The 21,094-nt window shown below is 37.4% G+C and overlaps 1 protein-coding gene across 1 annotated transcript in view; it reads left to right on the top strand.

The window, feature by feature from the left end:
- OCA2 (OCA2 melanosomal transmembrane protein) overlaps positions 1 to 21,094 on the top strand; it is a 207,992-nt gene that overhangs the window by 146,632 nt on the left and 40,266 nt on the right. The window contains exons 23-24 of the mRNA XM_071570096.1: positions 1,382 to 1,475; positions 16,642 to 16,735. Coding sequence (XP_071426197.1) covers positions 1,382 to 1,475; positions 16,642 to 16,735 — 188 coding nt within the window. The remainder of the gene's footprint in view (positions 1 to 1,381; positions 1,476 to 16,641; positions 16,736 to 21,094) is intronic.

The following is a 21,094-nucleotide window of genomic DNA, read 5'->3' as shown; positions in this document are numbered from 1 at the left end:
CCTCACTTCATTTTCATCTTTTGTTTGTTTTTTTCCCTTTATTTTATTTGCTGAAGTGTTGTTTAAATGAAATTCATAAAACTTGCTCCTCTGGTTTTGGCTGGCATAAAATTAATTTTCTTCTTCATAGTAGCTGCTTCGGTGCTATGCTTTGGATTTACTATAACAATAATATTGAGAACACACTTATGTTTTAGTTGTTGCTAAGTATTGTTTATTCCAAGTCAAGGACTGTTCAGTTTCCTGTGGTCTGCCAGGTGCACAAAAAGCTGGGGGTTGGGTGAGGGGGCATAGCCAGGACAGCTGACCCCAATTGGCCAAAGGGGTATTCCATACCATAAATGTCATGCTCAGTATATAAACTGTGGGAGTTGGCCAGGTGTCAGTATTTGCTGCCGGGGGATGGGCTGGTCATCACTCAGCGGGTAGTGAGGAATTCTATTGTGCATCGGCCCTTATCTTGGTTTTTATGCCTCCCTCTCTCATTTTCATTACTATTATTATTGTTGTTATTTGCTATTATTAAGTGAATTATTGATAATTATTTTAATTTTTGCTTTTGTTTCAATTATTAAAGTGTTTTTAATCTCAACCCACAAGGTTTAATTTTTTTCTGATTCTCCTTCCTACTTGAGGGGAGGTGGGGGGGCATATGAGATGGGGCCTCTATGTTTCTTAGTTGCAGGCTGGTGATAAACCACTTGCAAATATTTTCCAGTTAACAAAATGTACATTCTCTTGTAAATATAATACTGGAATAAGAAGTAAAATCACTTGTATTGGCTTATGAATTTGGAAGCCTGTCACATGGACCTTTCTCATTTTTTCTTCAACACATCAAATACTTTTGATTATAACAAGGATTCAGATTTTTTTTTCATTACTGACACATGATCTACAGCCATTTGGACTGTGCAGGTCTGGGCATCTTTTATTGCCTTCTCCAGCAAGAAGAGGAAATACATCTCTGTCCTTTAGGCTTCAAGAAATGAAAGGAGAATTGATCTATAGTCACTGTCAATTCCCTGTAGAACTAGAAGGATCTAATGGAAGGCACTCAAAACCTTAAGACAGCCTCAGTTTTGCTAGCAGTACTTGTGTCAGGCTTGGCCTAGTGTCGATACCTTCTCCTTGGCCTGTGGGACTGTCAGAGTCAGTCAGGAAAAGTGAGCCTAGGTCAAGCATATGATGCAAAGATACTGATTAAGGAAAAACAACATCAACAACAAAAACACTCCCTTCAAAACACCAATAATCCCTCCCCATCATGTTACCCTTTGGACTTACTGGTGGTTTAAGTTGTTTCCTTTATGTATTTCTATTGTGCTGATGGTTGGATAATGTCTCCTCAATCTCCTTCCCTTTTCTTCTTAAACCACAGACTCCTGTACTTCTCAACCTGAGTAAAGATCCAGATGTTAACTTGCCTATGAAACCATTAATCTTCTCATTGGCCATGGGCGCGTGTCTTGGAGGTAAGACTTTATGTGAGAGAGCTGACAGAAGGTAATAGCTATGCAATTACGACTTGAGTAAACTGGCAAAATAGGTTCAGTCATTTTACTATGCAAAGCATATGGAGGGCCTGGTCCAGCTCCTTTTGACTGCAAAGCACTCCTGGATAAGGATCCCAGTCCTGCTTCTACAATAGGATTTTTGCAGTTTGTTTTTGAAGTCTGTATCTGCATAATCTACAGACACACAAAGAAGCAGTCCAGATGGTGCTTATAGGGTTCTGATCTTTTGTGAGACAAGACAAAGATACATTTAGTTTTCAGAACAGAAAGCCATCATTGCTCATTGAAAAGATGCAGAAAATATATAATAGCTGAGATCTGAATGCTTGATTCAAAGTCTGCTGAAGTCACTGGGAGGTTTTCTGGCTGGCTTACAGAAATGATTTGAGTATCCATTTGCTGACCTATTTCGCTCCTCATTCAAAGGAAAGTCCTTTTGAAGTCTTTGGGAAATGTACCTCTAATAACAAAATTCATTGAGAAATGCAGTTCCAATAGTGAAATTACAGCCATTCTTCTACTTCCCAATTTGGTGTTAACCGGGATTTTGTGTATTGTCATTGCATGAATTGGTTTCATCATACTTTTTTAAATTAAAAATATGGCATTTATGTGTTGTAGGTCCAGGATTTCCTGTGTATTTGTTATAACAATAAAAGAGAAAAGTCATCCACTAGTTTTTAAATTAAAATTTTCAGGGTTTTTTTTTTACATTTGGCTAATGGCTTATGAAGGTGTCTTGGGTTGGGCTGGCAAAATGCCAACTGCCCAATACAGAGTGTCAGAGCCTCCCTCCCCCCACCAAGAAAAGGGAGAAAAAAAACCTCTGGAAATTCAAACTCGGTTTATACTTTAATTATATATATATTTATACAGAAAAGAAAAAATTAAAAGAAAACTACAATATAACACACACTTACACAAGTTAGAAATAACAAAAAATAACTCCCCACTCCCCAACAAACAGAAATCCCACCATTCTAACTACAAATCACTCTGGAGAACTCGATTTCCCAGAGACAGACCCAAGCAGAGAGAAAGATTAAGACCAAACATTTTACTTCCCTAAGATAACATGGTGGTGAGCCAGTGCTGAGCTTGGACCTCCCATGCCTCCTGGGATGGCACAGAACGTTCTCATGGTGTCTTGGGTTGGGCTGGCAAAATGCCAACTGTCCAAGACAGAGTGGAAGTGTTCTTTCCCCCCCCAAACCAGCCAAGGGAAAAAGAAGAGGGAGAGAGGGAAAAAAACCCTTCAAACCAGGTTGATGCTGAAACTAACTACATGTATTTATACAGAAAGGAGAAAATAAAGAGGAAACTACAATATAACACACACTTACACAAGTTATATATAACAAGAAACAACTTCCCCCTCCCCAGTTAATACAAAGCCCATTACTCTAGATTCATAAGCACTCTAAAAGACACCTAGTAAGAAACAGAAAGAGTAACAACAAAAATGTTTCTACTTCCCTGAATTCAAACAAAATGTAAGCAGCGGCCACAGGAGCAAGGCCTAACAGAAGAGAACAACTTTAGCAGCCTTCTCTGCACTCCAGCCATAATGGAACTAATCAAGCCACTCCCACACACTGGATTTGACACTCTTTGAGATGATGTAGTATGGTATAGAATACTGTATTATTGGCTAGAAGAAGTCAGCTGTTAGCTAGCTCAGGCCAGCACAAGTCAGCTGACAATGTCAAGCCTGGTCTTTGGAGGCAAAGACCAAAAGAGAGAGAAGCTCCTCCTCTCTCTCTTTTTATATTTGATTCTTCTTGATGATGTCAGATGATATGAAATACCTCTTTGGTTGCTTAAGTCAGGTGATGCCTGTCCCGTCTAAACTGTGTCACATCCTTTAGGCCTACTGAATTGAGACCTAGCTGAAACTAAAGCCAAAACTTCCACAGAAAGCTATTACAACACAAGATTTCCAGATAGCAGGTCCACTAAGTGAAATCTAAATGTTTAAGTTTTTAATGAGAAATAAAGTTAGTATTATTTTTTTTTACTACTTTGAATTTCAGTGCTAATTACACTGTTTGGGGCTGTGCTTTGATTCCTAAATATTCATGCAGTTAGTTTATAAGAAGTTAGAATGGATAAAATGTTTCACTATGGATCCACACCTTGTTCTCCTCCATGGCCTTTCAAATATGTTCCTTGACTTTACAGGAATTAAAACTAAACCCAGTTTTGTGTGTAATAGAAGTTGTGGTTTGTTCATTTAACTAAGTGATTGCTAGTAAAAGTGACCTTAATAGCTAACAAAGATTACAGTGATGTAATTTACAGATTGAATTTTAGGAGCATGTTACAATTCTAGGACAATTTATACCGAACAACAGTTACTCAATTATTATTTGAGGAATGTCTCTTTGTGCTTATCATTACCCACCATTAAATTGTGACTTTAATCTGTTTCTCTAAAAGCAGTGATTTGAATAATCAGCATATCTTTATATAGATATAAAAATACTTTCTTCACAGTTTGATTGGAGTCAAAGTTCTTAGAGGTCTTTTGCAGCGTAAATGACACTTTGTTTTTGTGAATTCACTGATCACTGAACATACTCTCATTTCATTACATTTTCAGATTAAAAAAAAAAAGCATAGGAAACAAAAGTTAGCCAGATTATGCTGACATATTCTCAGTGGGAGGCACTTCACCAGCTTTGGAGCCTTAACACATACCAGCTAATTTTCCTTAAATATCAATTATCATCTGAACCCAAATTTCTCTAATATGATTTGTTGAAGAGCTGCCTGGATTTTAAGAGACTTCTGTGTGTATGCAGTAGGAGACAAAAGTAAAAGTGAAAACAGCACCAGGACCATTATTTGAATTAAAGATATTGGAGATCCATAAAACTGCTTAGGTATTCAGATATGCTCCATACAAATAATAATATAAAAATTTATATTATTATCAGTGAAAGCTTAAACTCTCTAGACTATGATCTATTGGGATAAAGCTGAACATATGCTGAGTCATACTGGTAAATATCTTATAAGGAGTGCTAGCCTGAAATTTAATAAGCTTCTGACTTTCCATTGTCAAAACAAAAAGCTAACAGGTAGGATCTTATGGAGAATCAAATGTTTAGAAAAGCTTTAGCTTTAAAGATTTAACCCTTAAAAGTAGGAGGAAAGCAGCTTTTCTATTTTTAAAAAAGGAAATTTTGATGGCCTTCAAAAATTGTTGGCAAAAGAGAATTCTTATCAGCCCTGAAGTGGTATGAAGGAATCCTCAGGAGAGGTTAATTCCATTGTGGAAAGAGTAGATGAAAATGTTATCATTACTGATTGGTGCTTAGGGCAAAAGATTGGATCTTATTACTGTTTATGCAACCAAAGGAACTTGGATAAACAAGACATTTTGTAGAAGAGTGTGATGGAATAATACATTATAACTACATATTTTAGGGTTAGCATTTTACTATATGATGCAGAACTTCATTTCTGATAATTTGATATCATTTCCAGAGTTCAGGGTAAACACTGCTTATGTGTTTGTAAACAGAGCATCAGCATTAGTGCCTGTCTTTGAAAATGCTGTGCAGCATTTTCTCCTGAAAAATTTCCAGTGGTTTCAGTTCCTTTTTTCCTATTGTCACAAAGTGCACAGACAGCTACAGGTTTGAAAGATGATAGGATGAGAAAAGACAGTAATTTTCCTTCATTGCTTTAGCTGTTGTCCTGGAAATGAAAGAAGGATGGAGTCAGTTTCAAATAACATGAAAAGACCTTTGACGGTATAACTGCCTCATTGTTGCCATTGTCTCCCAAAAAGAATGATGCTGCTGTTAAATTTCTATCTTTCATGACATTGGGCTCACACATAAGGACTAATGGAATATTATGTCGATGCTCCTTGTTCTGTACAATGTGTTTCTGAAGGTGAGAGGGGATGAAAAATTCTAGCTGTTGATCAAGGAAGCTGAGGACAGTGATAACCATGAGCAGTTCCTGGTGAGAATCACAATTCTGAATACTCTGGATATTCCTCAGAGTTTGCCTGTAGAAATTTTCTTGTTCAGATCAGGTCAATCTTAGACAGTTAAAAAATAAACATGATAATTTTCTAGGGGATCTGGTTCTAGAAATTGAGATTTATATTTCTCCCAGCGATCTCTAAGAACTTAAGCTGTAAGTTAGCAATGAGTCTGGCTGCCCCAGCCTCTCTGTTTGGTGATGGGGTTACTGGAATGTTCAAGATGTTTATTCCTCCACTGAAATTGCCAGACACTTTCTGTAGAGCACATTGGAGCCCCTTGTGTGACTGAGAGGGGTTCCCAAAGATAGGTCAAATGAACTTGGGATTTTGGGCCCTTTGATTGGTCAAATCTGAATGCTGAACAACCCTATTAATACATATCTGTCTGGGAATTAGTGGTCAGGCTGATTAAGTATCTGGAAAAATTGTGTTTCTCATAAGGTTTTTATGTATATTTCAATTACATTTTGACAATGAAGAGAAAGAAAATAGGGAATCTAAAAGGTATTAAAGGAAGCAAACAAGGAAGAAACTCCTGTGGTGTTCTGATGAATCTGTATCTGTATTTACTTTGCATGAGAGGACACTGAATAAACTTTCATTCATTAATGCTTGATATTTTAGTACATGATGGAATTATGAGACTTTGGAGACTGAGTTTTATGTAGACCTTCCAATAGTGTCCAGGGAATGCTGCCCTGAAATTCTGGAGAGCAAATGAAGGTTGCTAGCTACAGCAATTTCAGAACAAGAGGAATTTTAATTGCAGTCTTTCTATTGACTCATGAGTTTTAAAATAGCATGAAATACAGATTCAACTTAAATTGAGTAAGTGTGCAGTCAGAAATTCACCTGTTAAGATTATTCAATTGTGTAGGACTAGGTTATTTACTGAGCCAAAGAGGTTACAGCTAGAATATTATTTAGAGTTTTTCTGCATTTGACATTTAAAGAGCTGGCATTTAATCAGCTTTTTATCCCTCTCTTTGTTTTTTTTTCATGATTTGTAAACACAGTCTTTTTGAAAAAGGCAAAAAAATAAAGAAAAATATAAAATTAATTCTTGAAAGTACCTACCATCTGAGATCTCAGTTGCTGGCACAGAAACTGCTGTAGTGACTGTTAATGTGGTCCACAGGGGCTATTTTCTACAGTGTATAGTTTTTGCACTACTTTCCTTCTCTGTACATTTTCCTGAAGGACAACACCTGAAAGGCATAATTTTCAAATTCTGCAGAAATAGGCAGGCTCTAGGATGCGTACAGCTGTGCTGTTCTGGCCACAAAACTCAGTTGTAGGCCCTACATCAAGACAGGAGGTAGGAAGAGAGGATTGCTGGAACTTTTCTTCTAACCTTACAGTGTCAAAATACAGATGTGAATAAACTTCATTATCCCCAGGACATGTGCTAATTACAGCTATTACAGCTATTCCACAGTGTAGCTAAACAGTGGCATTTCTTTCAGTGGTTCAGTGCTGTAGCTATTCTGCCTCTCAGCACCCCTCTGTAGGTCCCTGGTGCAGATGGGGCCTTGCACAGTGGAGTATCATTGACTCCCTATTCCCTGTTGATTCTGCTCAATAAAATCCTAAACTAGTTTTAGGGATTCAGACACAGTAAAGATATAAAGCTACAGATATTTCTTATATTCATAAACCAACCCTCCTTCATTGCAATATGAGGAAAAAGTGACATTCTTCAATAAAACGTAAAAATGTATTAAACATATGATAATTAATATTAAGAAAAAATCTAACCATTTTGAAGTTCTTTTACAGTTACAATGGATCAAGTTTGTATAACAATTTTCAATTTGAAATATTAAAGAAGTCCATCAAAAATTGAATGTATGGTCTAAAAATATAGGTGTTATTTAAGAGGAACACTATTTAGCTTTGGTTTTCAAGTTAACTGTTGTATTAAATGTGTAATTGAAACTATAGGAAAAATTTTGGAGACAATATACCTATGCGAGCTTGATTTTAACCAGGACATGGATGTTGAAAGTTCCTATTGTTTCTAAAGGAGTCTTTTAATGACAAGATATCCTAGGGCTCAATTCCCTGTTTTATGGCTGAGCTGGTCCTGATTTAGAGAAGTGGTTTTTTATGGATAGAAAACTCAATCCAAATCAAAGAGTGATGTTATAGGAAATGAGAGCAATTTTTCAAAAGGAAAGGCATGTTGCTGCTCTTGACTTTGAAAGACAGGCAAATCAAATAAGGAAATTTAGGAAGTGTCTCACCGTTTTTCTTTAAAGACGTCAGTGCAGTCCTTAGCAGCATTATGCCTCTAAATTGTACACATCTAGAAGCATGTGCTTTGAATGTCTTCCACTGATACTTAACGTACTTTCTTAGTACACTTCCATTGTTTCTATGATGTTTGCGGTGACAGAAATTAGTTCAGCTGTAAATGGCAGTACTACTTGCTTATTCTTAATGAAGAGCTCATTCAGTTAGCTGAAAGTTTTTGGATTTTGTTACAGTTGGAAAAACAACATATCAGATATAAGCACAAGGAATCTTTTCACTCTATTGATGCTTGAGAGTCCAAACTGTCTTCTTTCTGCTTTCTATAGCAGTCAGACTCTGTAACCTTCTATAAAATTCCAGCTGCTGTTTTCCTTACCTCCTTCATGGCATTCAAAATCTGGGCTCTCTTCATGCTTTTTCAGTGTGAAATTCTTAAAGCCCAGCAGTGCCGAAAAGTCCTTGCTGTGAAATCCAGGCTTGCTACCAGAGTCCCTGCAGCTAAAGGATATTCTCTTATCTTTAAGATTACCAAAGGTTATCCTCTGTGGCATGGAAGATATACAGAAAAAAGTTGTGAACCTAAAACATAAAAACAGCTAAAACTGAGTGTGTTTATTTGACAGACTTATCTCTGTCTGTATGAAGGCAATATCAGAGACCTGTTTGGTTTTAAGACACTGAGTTAATATGGGAAATAACCCCCATACTGAAACTAGTAGATTTTTCTCAGCAAGGACATTTTTCTAAGCTTGGAAAGCGTTACCTCGGCAGACATGTGTATATAGATCTATGTATGTAATTAAGGCTGAAATATTAAGTGTGTGGGGTAAAGGATGCTGTTTCAGCTGTACTGATTAGGATTTATAGTTTGGTGGGAACATCTTAGATTTTAAAATAGAAATAAAAGATCTATGTGTAATATGTAATATTGATTTAGGAAAAAAAATTACCAAATCCCCAAATCACTTGATTATAATGCTAGCATTATTGATAATTTTGAAATGCTTCTATTAATGGTTTTCATCTGTGTAAAATAACTGCAAGCTATAAAGTTCTGCAAATTAGAGATAGGGTAGTGATTAGAGATAGAATCTGAAGGCTCCCAGAAAGTATATGTGGAGATGTGTTTAACTTTCTTTACTTGCTTTGTACATTTCTCTATCATAAATGATAGAAGCCTTGGCCACTTCTCTTTTGAGAAAGATGTGGAACAGACAATCTCATTATGTTGCACTCATGAGTTACTGCAATATGAGAATAGAGACTCTGCATAGCTGTCAGCAGAAGAATTATATTTGGTTAGGAGGTAGCACTTGGGCAATCAGACAGAACAAGGCAGGGAAGCTATGGCAAGCTTGAAAACATGTAAGTGCAAATGATAATACTGGACTATCCACTTTCCTTCTTCTGCAGACAATTTCCAGGCAATATCCCCTCTTCTGTACCCTGAGGAGGAAAAAAATCTTGGTTTGTCATATTCATATTGGTTTATATGGATGAATCAGATACTCTGTATGACACTAAGGAAAGTTACAATCATACTCTAGAAATTATTTGTAGATATAAAAATTAGATCTGTCCAGCACAGTTGTAGTTAGCACACTAGCAAAGAGGGGCTAGAGCAGAAACTGTTTTAAACAAGGCAACTGGAACCAAAGCAAAAGTTAACAGGTTGGCTCCAAATGAAAGACAATGTGATTCAAGGTAGAATCTGAATTTAAAGCAGCTAGATATTTAAAAATAACTTAAATAGCGATAAATTTTTAAATGTAAGGAATATTTTTTAATTCTGCTGAGTTCTTCAAAGTAAGTTATAATACAATTGAATAATGTACTTTTATGCCATGTTTCCACGCACGAAAAAGGTTTTCCATGTTTGGTCCCTAATAGTGGTAAAGCTGTGAAATTGAGTTGACACGGTTTTAGTCTCTGAATCTAAAAGTCAGAGAAAAAATATGTGCAAACTGGGACTTGTTTGCGGCATTAAAAGCTTTAAATGGAACCTATTCGAATATGTGTCTCAAGGCACGGGGGGATGGCATGTCAAGAGTACAGTGCTGACACCATCATTATAACCAGTTTGTTTTATGCTTGTACTGGGTAGGTGGACTTTGAGGAGAGAAGCAGCTTTAGTGCTCACCTCAGGTCTTATGTATCCTTTACAGATGTTTGGATTTGATAGAAGCTTATGGATTTCTTTATGTCATTAAAGTAATAAGTGCAGGATCTTCCGCAACTCAGCTTATTTACTTCACAATTCTGGTAGAAAAATGACAAATTTAAATTTCAACTTTTCCTCTCACAGCATAAAGGAAGCAGTGAGCATTGACTAGTGCAATACTTACAGTAACTATCTAATAACACCACTCCTGCTGATGGTCTTTTAGTGGTGATATAAAATGGTAAATTTCACCTGATTAAAAATGTTGTTCAATGAACTTTTCGGATAAGTCAACTCAAATTTTTCATTCACTTTCTTTCATCTTTTTTTCCCCATAATGTTCACATTTATGTGTTTATGCAGAAGCATACCATTCAAAAAATTTCCAAATCAGTAGAAGAAAAAAATATTGGTATCATAAGACTGCAATCTATCACAAGTAATATTGAATGAGTTCATGTGTGTCTATGTCTTGCAGCTTCTTCTAGGGACTGCTCATGGTTTTATTTTTCTTGATTATCCAAGGCTTGTTAATTTTTACATGGAAAAAAATATTAAGGTATTCAACACTTACACTTTATTAGAGACTATTCAAAACTTATGGACATTTAATAGATCAATATAAGTGGCTTTTCTTTAATGAGGCAAATCTGGATTACTACTATGTGAAACTAAAAATCTGTGAAAGCTATGAAGGCTGTCTCCCATAAGGCTAATCAAAAACAGAATGGGACAGAATTCACCAGTGTTCACTTTGGCAGACAGATTATGTTACATTTGCTCAGTCTGTGCTTTAAGTAGAGAAATGGAGTATGCTGTGGAAATGAATCCAGACACATCAGTCTACTTTTATTTAACAATCTAAAATATATTGAAAAAATTTTCTTTTAAAATTGAATTGAAAGCAAGGAGCTGGCTTCCTTCAGTAAGTTTTGTTTTGGGTTGATTCAATAATGGGGTGGTTTGAAAACAGCAAAAAGCAGACTTGAGAATCCTCACCCTAAAATTATTCATGACTGTTGCAAACTCCTAGTTTCAGAAAGAGAACCCTTGTCTGGACAAAGAAGTGAGAACAGCTGGGCTGAGTAAAACTGGACCTCTTACAGATGTTTGCCAAAGGCCAGGAAAAGCGGTTTTCAGTGGTTATATTGGCATGGATAGCAGGGTAGTCCTTTTCATTTCTGCGCTAGTTGGCCAGAGATACAGTGAAGAGAAAATGTAGAAAGTCTCTCAGTTAAGAACAGATATAGCTTATTCCACTGTCAGAGCATGTGGAAGGGAAAATAAAAGTTTTCTGTAAGCTGTCCACATGTTAGCTTGCTGTTACCCAAGGTGTTATCCCCTTTGTATTTGAAAAAGTTAGTGTTTATGAAGGCTGCTCATGGCTTGGTCAAACAGCTTTATTAATGATAATCCCTTCCCTTTGATTTCTCAGTGCTTTGAGCAATAAACACTAATCCTGTCAGGCACTTTGAGGTGATTCTCCATGCAAACATATTAATGCAGCAAACACAAGGGTTAGGCTTGCTCTTGATGGGGGCAATACTAAAGGGACTCCTGAGAGCTAATGATATTTAGATATAATAGATGTGCCTCTAACAAGTAAAAATCAACAGCTGAGAATGAGGTTTAAAGTGAGAGGAAGTACATTATTGCTCCAAACTCCCTCCCTTTTCTTGTGATTCTAATCTGTTTTCCCAGCCCCTTCCTTCAATAAGCCTCATTGGTTCTCCTAGCATTGATTTTCAGTGCATTGCAGGTTATAGTGACTTGAGCAAACCCTGGTTACTGAGGCACATTCCAAGTGGCGTGCAGGCTTTGGGTTCAAATTTGGCAATGTCTGAAGGTGTGAAGTAGCCCACAGTAATAGCTGAACACTGTGTTGCAAAGGAGTAACTATAAATGGAAGTAGAAGACTGGAAGATGCAGGGCAAGTGGACAGTGCAGGAATCAAATCAGGCTTACCAAACTTTGTCACCATCTTCCTGCTTGTAGCTCTGAGTTAGCTGGATATGCAAAGGCACATTTTAATGCGTGGGGCTCAGATATTTCTTGATAGATTTACTCTTAACTAAAACTGTTGAACACTGCCTTACACTTGCAGTTCATTTCACATCCCCTAGAGATGTTTAAAGTAATTTGCCTTGAGAAATATCAGAAAGAACCTTTTATGTTGCCTTTTCTAGACAGAAGCAGTAGACCTTTTATTGTGTTTCTGAAATGATTGTGCAAAGCTAGAGCAGCTCCATGAAAAAATGAATATAATCTGTGAGGACTCCTCTGCCATTTTCTTCTCTGTATCCTAGGCAGCAGAATGTGTTTAAGTGACACATGTGTATCATTCTTTGATCACACTTCAAAATGAGATTTTTTTTTTTATTAAGGAAAAGCACTCTTGATTTCATGCTTATAAACTATTAAGCATAGTTAATACAGATAACAGAGAAGGTCTATCAAGAATAGATAGACCAGAGGCAGAATAGATATTCATAATAAAAGAGGTAGATATTCATAAAAAAATATTGCTTACATAATACATATCACATACCAATATATAATTCACTGTGGTGAGTCCAGTTTCGTAAAAACCATCTGCCTTTCAATAAAGATTGAGTTACAGTTGGAGTCAACAAAAAAGTTACAATAGGAGTCATTAAAACTGATTGGTTATTGCAACGTTAATATTTGATGCAGTTCACCTACGTGTTACTTTGCTTTGATCATGCAAGTAAAGGATCAGGAGTCTTTTCAAGTCTTTGATCTTAAAAAGACTGCAGATGATATGGAGAAGTCAAGACTGGGTAAACTCCTAAAAAATGTCATTCTTAATTTGCATCAATTGGAATGAATTGAACATGTGTAGGTTTCTCTGCATATTAACCCAGTCTTGAGTTTTCCATGATTCAGAGGTCATAGTGTTGCTGTTTCACTACTGAGTTAAACCTGTGCCATGGAGACAGATGTTCCTGGGAGGTGAAACGAAAGTTTGCCTCTGTTGTTAATTTCAGTGCAGTTCTTTGAAGCCTGCTGAGCCAGTACCTAATTAAACTGCACACACGCGCCAAACAAATGAAAAAGAAATGCTGCTCCTCTCAGATAACATTTAAGGTGATGATTTCTTCTCAAGTGAAATCTGCTTGGGGAAATCAATTCACTGCTGAAGTAGAAACTCTTTCCATAATACTTCATTATGTGAAGGCATTACTATAGTCCAAATACAATTAGGAGAGCATGTGCTGGTTGGAGATCTCAGCTGTATCTCCTCAGAGCCATGGGACAAGTGCAGTTTCAGTTCCCTTTCTTTAATTTGAAGCCAGAGCCATATTCCTTGTGTACAGTAATATTACTCTGAGAGCGATGACTGATTTTGCTCCACATAGAGCAGAAACCTCTTATGAAATGTTTGGAGGCTGTAACTAGTGATTAGTTTGGAACTGAAAATTCCTAAAGTGTTCCTGCCTGACTCCTCTAATAACATCAGTTGTATTCATTTGTTCTGGTTTTGCATTAAGCCACGTGTTTTGTGTCTTGGCTTTCTCATGACAATAACTGCCGGGAGCACTGTTGTTCCATGTTCAATTTAATATTTTTAATCATGCATTAAAGTAATTAAAATATACTTTGAGGCAATGAGAGGGCAAGGGAAATGAGCTGTGCCATTTTGAATGACCAGTGGTAGACACTATTTTTGAAGGTTTCTGTTCATCTAGTAAGATTAGTCATCCTTTTTATCTCCACACCTGAAGCACATCTGTGTGTGTGTGTGTGAATTCACTGCTTATGACAAGATGCCAAGGACACAAATAGCTCTTGGTGTCTCACAAGAATGATCATAATACATTTATGATCAATAAGGATACATCGTTGTATAGATGTGCAGTTTCAACAACATCATCAGAACTTCTCATAGACAAACAAGACCTCTGCATGGAGCTCCAGCTCTGTTGCAATGTCAAAGCCTGAAAAACAGCAACTAGGAAGCAGCTCATCTAGCATACCTCCAGGGAGAACAGAAAAAAAAGAGAAATAAAAAATTAGAAGGACAATTAATATATGAAATAAAATATCTATTTTGGATTGCAAGGACTAGGAGAGGAATGCTTTTCTCATCTTGGCACATTTTCAGGTTCTTTCTTGTTCCATAGTTGCATCTGCTCAAGAGCTGTTTGAAGCTGCTGATGAGAAAATAAAACTAGTCTCTTGTTCTTAATAGGTGTTGCTTTGGCCGCTCACCTGAGAAAACAGATACTCTTATTCAGATCCCTATTCCATGATGAAACTCAGTTTGCTACCTATTTTGTGTTGATAGTAATCAACCATCCTGGAGTAAATAAAAATCATGCTTTCTCTTTGGACTCAATTGGAAAAATCTTGGCTGCACTGGGGTTTTTTATTGGAAGGCTTTGGCTCTAAGGAAATGAACTAATAATAATATCAATAATAAAAAAAGTCCTGAGCAACTTTTGGGGGTTTAGTTTTATTTCTTGGAGTTGTTTCTCTGCCCCTACAATGACCAGTCAAAAACATCTGAATTAGAGTCCATAATTTTATTTGAATTTAAGAGTGTTCTATTATTTTTAAAAATACTTTTGAGCGTCTGCTCATTTTGTGTGCACTTTCAGGTGCAGAAGGCCATATGGGTACCGTGTGTGAATACTCGGGGTAATAATACTTCTGTCTTTATTCTGAGATACTCTTTGGTAAACTAATCTCTGGGTGACCTGAAACATTTACTAAGTCAAAGTGATTAACTGGGTCATTAATTGCATTCTGATCTGTTTCTCTCAAAGTCAGACCAGAAGAGTTTCCATGAGCTGAATTTTTTAATACAACCTAAGTGAGAAGAGTAATTGCATGTCAATGGGAGCAAAAGAAGGCTTCTGCTTAGAATAAAGGATTGTTAATGTAGTGAAGTATGGCAAAAGAGATCACTTGCCACAATGTAAAAAAGAAATTTTCCTAGATTGTTACCTCCTTTGTTCAAGATTTCAGTTGAAGAACAGAATGTAGGAGTAACTGTCACTTCCTGAGTCGTGCCTTAGATCAGAAACATTTGCTGAAACCATCTGCTTTGTGGAAGTCAAGTATACAGCATGTCTTAAAGTTTGAGGTATGACTCATGGGAAAGATATAGAAAATGGGTCGGTCTTTCTGATTTTTGAATACCTGACTTCTCTACATTGCCTGACTGTTGAAAGTTTAGGGAAAATGCAGAGAGGTGTGTTCTTGTTACAAAGAAATGAAAAGTGAGCAATTCAGATCTATATGGACCCTGTGAGAACTGAAGCAGCTACCAAATAAACAAGGCCACAGCTGCTGGCTGAGTGGTAGGGAGGAAATCACTCCTCAGAGCTTTCTCATGAGAGCTCTCAAAGTTTCCCACTGGACCCCAGAGGTGTACTTGAAAATAGTCAGGGTGATTTCACCAAAACACTGGACTTGTGAGATATGGATTATAACCAACTAGAGTTTTATGGTCTAGAGTTCAATTTAGCCAATAGAATATAGCTTTAACCCTATATAAACCATGTGCGGTGTGTAATTAAGGGACTTTCACCATAAACCTTGAAGGCTTGTTGTGTGAAGTCCTTTTCCTCCACCCATAATTTTTTACTTTAGTGTACTGTTCTTCCAAGAGGATAGATTCACATTATAAATGTGGCAAAATATTTTTCTTTGGTGTGTTCCTGTTACAATTCGGTCCAAATTTACCAGGTATTACATCTTAATTTCAGGCTTCATGGGGTTTTGCTTACACAAACCCTTGTAAGGCCCTTGGTCCTTTGGTACCTTGAATTAACATCCAGAGAATAACTGCACATTTTTCTCTAAGAGATTTCTTTTAATTTGGTGAGAATATAAGCATTTTGGCAAAAAAATGGTTTTATAGAGATAAACTTGCAACTTCACAAAGCATTACAAGAAGTAACCAGGATTAGCAAGCATTGCTGTAGAGAACCTTTGCTGCACTCAGCAAACACTGACTCCATGCTACTTAAAGTGAGGTACTTGGAACTTATATTAAATACAGAAAATAAGTGTTTAGGTTATGTTCTTCTGGGAGCTTGTATAATTTGGTGAAGTTCACTGAATGAAATTATGTTCCATTATATACTAACGGACAATGATGATTAGATAAACAAAGTTTGTGATCCTTTTACCTTAGCAGACAGATGTGAAGCAGATCCATTCCCTTCCATTGTCTCACTTATTTTGTTTTATATTTCTGTTAAAAAAACCCCCAAGCAAATAAGTCTTAGGAATTACTTAGTTTATCTATAAAAAAAGATATTAATTTGTCACTGTTAAGTTTGTGTAAGGAAAAAAGGCATCTGTTTCCTTAGTATTCTCAAACTATCCTGTCTTTTCATGTCATCTGATGGCACCTTCTTCTATGTAAAAATCCACCAGTTTATCTGAATGCAAGTCTCTGGTGTCATATTGATAACTGTTATTTGTGTTATGTTACCTACCTACTTTTCTGGCTTATGTAGACTCAGAGATTAATGCCAGGCTTACATGTCAAAGCGTGAAGCTGTTTATAGGAAGTGGAGATATTGTCTGTAAGTTTCTTTCCAAGGCTATACAACAGACATTGATTTCTCCTTTCTAGTGAGTACATCTTAAGACTAGCAGAGAATAAACTGAAGAAGAGTAAGAAACAAAGCACAGCTATAAACTGGTATTTGTTTTCTGAACTGCAGGTAATGGAACATTGATTGGAGCATCTGCGAATGTTGTTTGTGCAGGAATTGCTGAACAGCATGGTTATGGCTTCTCTTTCATGGAGTTTTTCAGGTACAATTTTAAACTTCACCTTAAATATGATTTTTTTTTTCTCTAGGCAAAAAATAGGCTTGTTTTCCTAATTTGGTTTTGGCAACTGAAATGCATGTGGAGGTCAAATCACTTTGCTTTTAGATAATGTTGATAGAATGCATGGAGGTGGTGGCAGCATAGTGGAAGTCCAGGAGAAACAAGCCTCAGAAAGTCCAGTTTTGACCACCCTCAATCTTCAGCTTTGTAGCAATAGTAAATTGTTGCTTTATTGTTAAGTCCAGTTTAAACCTGTTTTCTTACCTGCACATTTTCATGAATGTCTTGTCATCAGGCGAAACTGGAATGTCCTAATTTAGACTGAGTCAATTTTCAGTTCATGATCCCATGTGCAAACCTATTTATCTAAAAGCATCGACCAACTACTTAGCAAATATGAGTGAAAGTGTGATGAGCAGCTAGTAATAGCTCAAGTTGTTGCTTTATTATTGTTTAATTACTAATTAATATCTGCTGTGGTAATGGTTTGACCCATGGCTTCCTTAGTAACCATTGTATCTAAGGAAGTTACAAGTATTCCACACGTGTCTTCCACATAGCAGGCTGGGGGGGAGTGTTTTGGTTTCTTCTCTCTTGGCCGAGGAGCTGGTGGGAGGTGGTTGGAGTCTGGTCCCTCCGGTTGTTGGTGGTTCTCCTGTCCTGGGTGAGATTGTTTCATTCTTGTTCCCCTTCCTTGAGGTTTTTAATTGTGTTTGTTTTGATTCATTCGGTTTCTTTAGGTTGGGTTGGTGTCTTCCCCATTTTCTGGCTAATCAGTTTCCTTTTTTCCCTTCCCCTTTCCCTTGGGGGTGGGATCCTATGTACTGTGTATACAGTGTGGTTTGTGAATGTTAGAAAATATAATTTATTCTTTTTATTCAGTTCACTTTCTTTAGAGTGCATTTCTTTTCAGTGGTTTCTTCTTTCCTTTGCTGGGGAAGTTCTGGGAGGGGGTAGGGGGGCCATTCCAGGGTTGGCAACAGCTAGGCCAAACCTGCGACAGCTGTTTAATAACAGAATTTTATTTGAAGGTCATTCATCAGCAGGTTTTTAAGGCACAAGGTCTACTTAATGCATACAGCAGTTTAATGTTTTTCCAAACACCTCTGGTTTTTGAGACTGTGGTTGAAAGGTTTAAATGGAAACTGGCAAATAGAGGACTAAACATGAAGTTTGATGTTAAAGTCAGTTGATTGAACTAAACATAATTCCTTCCTTATTTTTGTGCATATTTAGGGTAAAGGATACTGTTAAGCTTGCACCATTTCCCTCCCTCTTTTTTGTTTTCTTTACATTGTTTATTTTAGTTTCTCAGCTCTATCACCCTTCCTCTAAACCATTTACCTCAAAACCTGCAAACCTGTATTATTAACATGAGTAATTATACTGGATTGTCTGGAGCTGAGACAATGATAACTCTAAAAAGAGAGGTGGTCTGAGGTGCTGTAACTAAAATTCTCACTATGAGCATGTGCTACTCATAGCACAGTTTGTCTCTTCACCCATAGTCTTTTGATGATATGTTTAAGAAAGGCAGTCTTATGCAGGACATAGTGATAGCTGACAGACTTCTTGAAAGTCAAGCCCTTGCACAATAAAGATGATGATGCAGCAATAATGGTCTTGTGGATTGTTCTGTTTGTATTTCACAAATCGTCATTTGTGGATTTAACTTGTATGTAGAATTAAAAATGTGTCTTCTATGTAGATTTTGTAATGAAATGTTCTTAATGCTTCCATGACACTGACTGAAGGAACAAGGATGTAAAGCCTGACTAGACTCTTCAGCAGTGTTTACTGGAATGAATTCTTTGGGAAGACTGATATCTGTACACAGGTGTTCTGAAGTTGCCTTCTATACACGTGCTTTCAGTGTAAAAGATTACTGGGAAAGGCTGTAGCCATTGTGAATAAACATGTGAGAACTGAATCCATGGTGGTCTCAGGAAGATAGCAATGGATGTTATAAGAGCCCACTTTTGCTCGAGGCCTCTCAATTCCTGAGCAGGCAGATCATGAGCTCCTTCACAATTTGTGTTGGAAAATATTTGCTTCAGTCAAATGTGCCCAAATTCACTATTTTTTGAGGCTTCTCCTGGTATTAAGAGGTATTAAATATATCCCTTGAGGATTTTGATCTTGCTTACTTTTATTTATGAAGATTGCCTCAAAGCATTAAGTGATTTTCTGCATTTCTTTCCTGTCGGCCCAGAATGACTCAATAGGTTTCACATATACACTGAGGGTGCTCTGCAGTGCTTCTCCCCAGTTGTTACTCTCTCATCTTGCAAAACTCTTTGAATCACCAAAGAAAATCATGGATACCACGTGTAGGGAGATGATGACCCTCTGCTGACTTTTGCTAAGATGTCTTTATTGCAACCTGTCCTGGTAGTGTTCTGTCCTTCTCACGTATCTCTGTAGAGAAAACCCATGGCATGTCTGTCTGAAGTGGTGCCTGGGGTCATACACCAGAGGATGTTACTTAAAATACATTTTGTCCCTACCTGCATGCTAAGCGTGCATGCAACCATGTTTAAGGCAGGCCTTTACTGGAAGTAGCTTTTCTTGAAAACCATGCTTTGACATGGTGGTCTGTAAGAGAAAGTCTGGACAGTGTTGGTAAGTGTGTCTGGTGTGCATACCTTGATACAACAGGGATGGAGAGTCTGTGGAAGCTCTGGGTTCCTCATGGCAAGAGGCACCATGATGACCCTGTGCAGGGAAAGAAAAAGGCAAGAACCGGGCTCTGCGCTCTGTAAGAGGACTGATGGGCTCATGACCTTTCCTGTGTGTGTCTTTGTGCAGTGGCACTTGGTGTAGTTTGAGATTCCTCTTCAATCTTTAAGAACAGAGCAGTGTGTTATATGCTGTTCTGCTTCCCAGCCAGAACCAGAGGTGGTCAGGTGTGATAACTTCTCTAAATGTTGTTGTCTTAGGAGCTTGATGTACTTCTCTCTGGAGTGCCTTCCTCAGAAGAAATCTTTTGCTAGAAATCTTTTGACTGACTACATGGCCATGAACATTACAGTCTTTCAGAAATCTCTCTAGCCTTCTGAGGAAGCTCCCCCTTCAGAAGAACATCTGATTACCTCTTTTCCTAGGACAAGAGACTCACTTCTTCAAGGAGCTGGAGGCACTCATCTCCCAGACTGCTGGACAGAACTGGTGTCACAACCCATTTAGGGGTGATGTTCACTCTATATGCTGGACAAAGACACTAGTCCGTGTGTCAAGGACCTCTTATGCTTTAATCATCTTGACTCTGGCAAGAAGCACAATATTTAATCTCAAATGTGTTGGCTAACATGCCCTTAATTGTTACAGCACTCTTCAACAGGCTCCCAACTCCCACAACAAACTTCAGTAGGGAGTATAGGGTAGGGTATGATAGCTGCACTTTGCCAAGACAAAGCAAGGGAGAGGAGAAATGGAGGTAGAAAAGAGAGACATTACCCATCAACACATGTAGAAACCATTTCTGTCTGAACAGTGCTCACAAGGGGAAGAGCAAGATTGTCTATGAGAAAAGCTCTCTTGGTTGCTGTGAATTCAGCTTGCTGTTTCTGGACCTTGTGAGCTTTTCTTCATTATTCATTGTGTTCTACTGAAATAAAAAGATTCAAATACCCCTTGGAATATGCAATACTCTAACAAACTTACTTTAACACCATGAAAATATTTTTACCTTTAAATTGTCTAGAGATGGTGAAAGGGCAACAAAAGGTTCTTTTACTGGTACATCAGCAGCAAAAGATAGAATAGGGGATATGTGAGCCTCACTGAATGGGGAAATGAGCTGCCGATAAAGAACATGGAGAAGGCAGAAGTTATCAGTGCTGTGATCAGCAGCACAAAGTCCAGCTGCATACCCGTCACTAGTGCCCCGCTAAGGTTCTTGTGATCCCCAGTGGTGCCTTCCAACCTCAGCCACTTAGAGATTCAGCTTTTAGCCACCCCCAGAAATCTGAAGGCAAATAATGAATGACTGCCACTGGATGATTCATTTGGAATAATTAAAATTCAAAAAGAAAGAAAGCAATGTTATGACAAAAAGAAAATTGAAACTCTTAGGAAGGTCAAGCTCAGAATAGCAATTTACCTTAAAGATCTCACATTTTTGGAATAAGTCCAGTCAAATTATGCTCTTTTTCCACCTTGTAAACTTCCTCATCAAATTGTATTTATGTGGTCTAATCTTTCCTGCTGAAAAAGAAAAAAATCTTAGATGTGCCCTAATATTTCATTATCCTTCTAGTAATTCAGAAAGCAGAGCTGAATATGAGATTCCAGGCACAGTCCTCTTATTTATTTCACATTTTTAAAAGATAAGATTTAATA

Source organism: Pithys albifrons, chromosome 1, assembly GCF_047495875.1.
Source record: "Pithys albifrons albifrons isolate INPA30051 chromosome 1, PitAlb_v1, whole genome shotgun sequence".
NCBI classification, from domain to species: Eukaryota; Metazoa; Chordata; class Aves; order Passeriformes; family Thamnophilidae; genus Pithys; species Pithys albifrons.
Note: the sequence above shows the minus strand (reverse complement) of the source record. Positions and strands in the feature narration are given on the sequence as shown.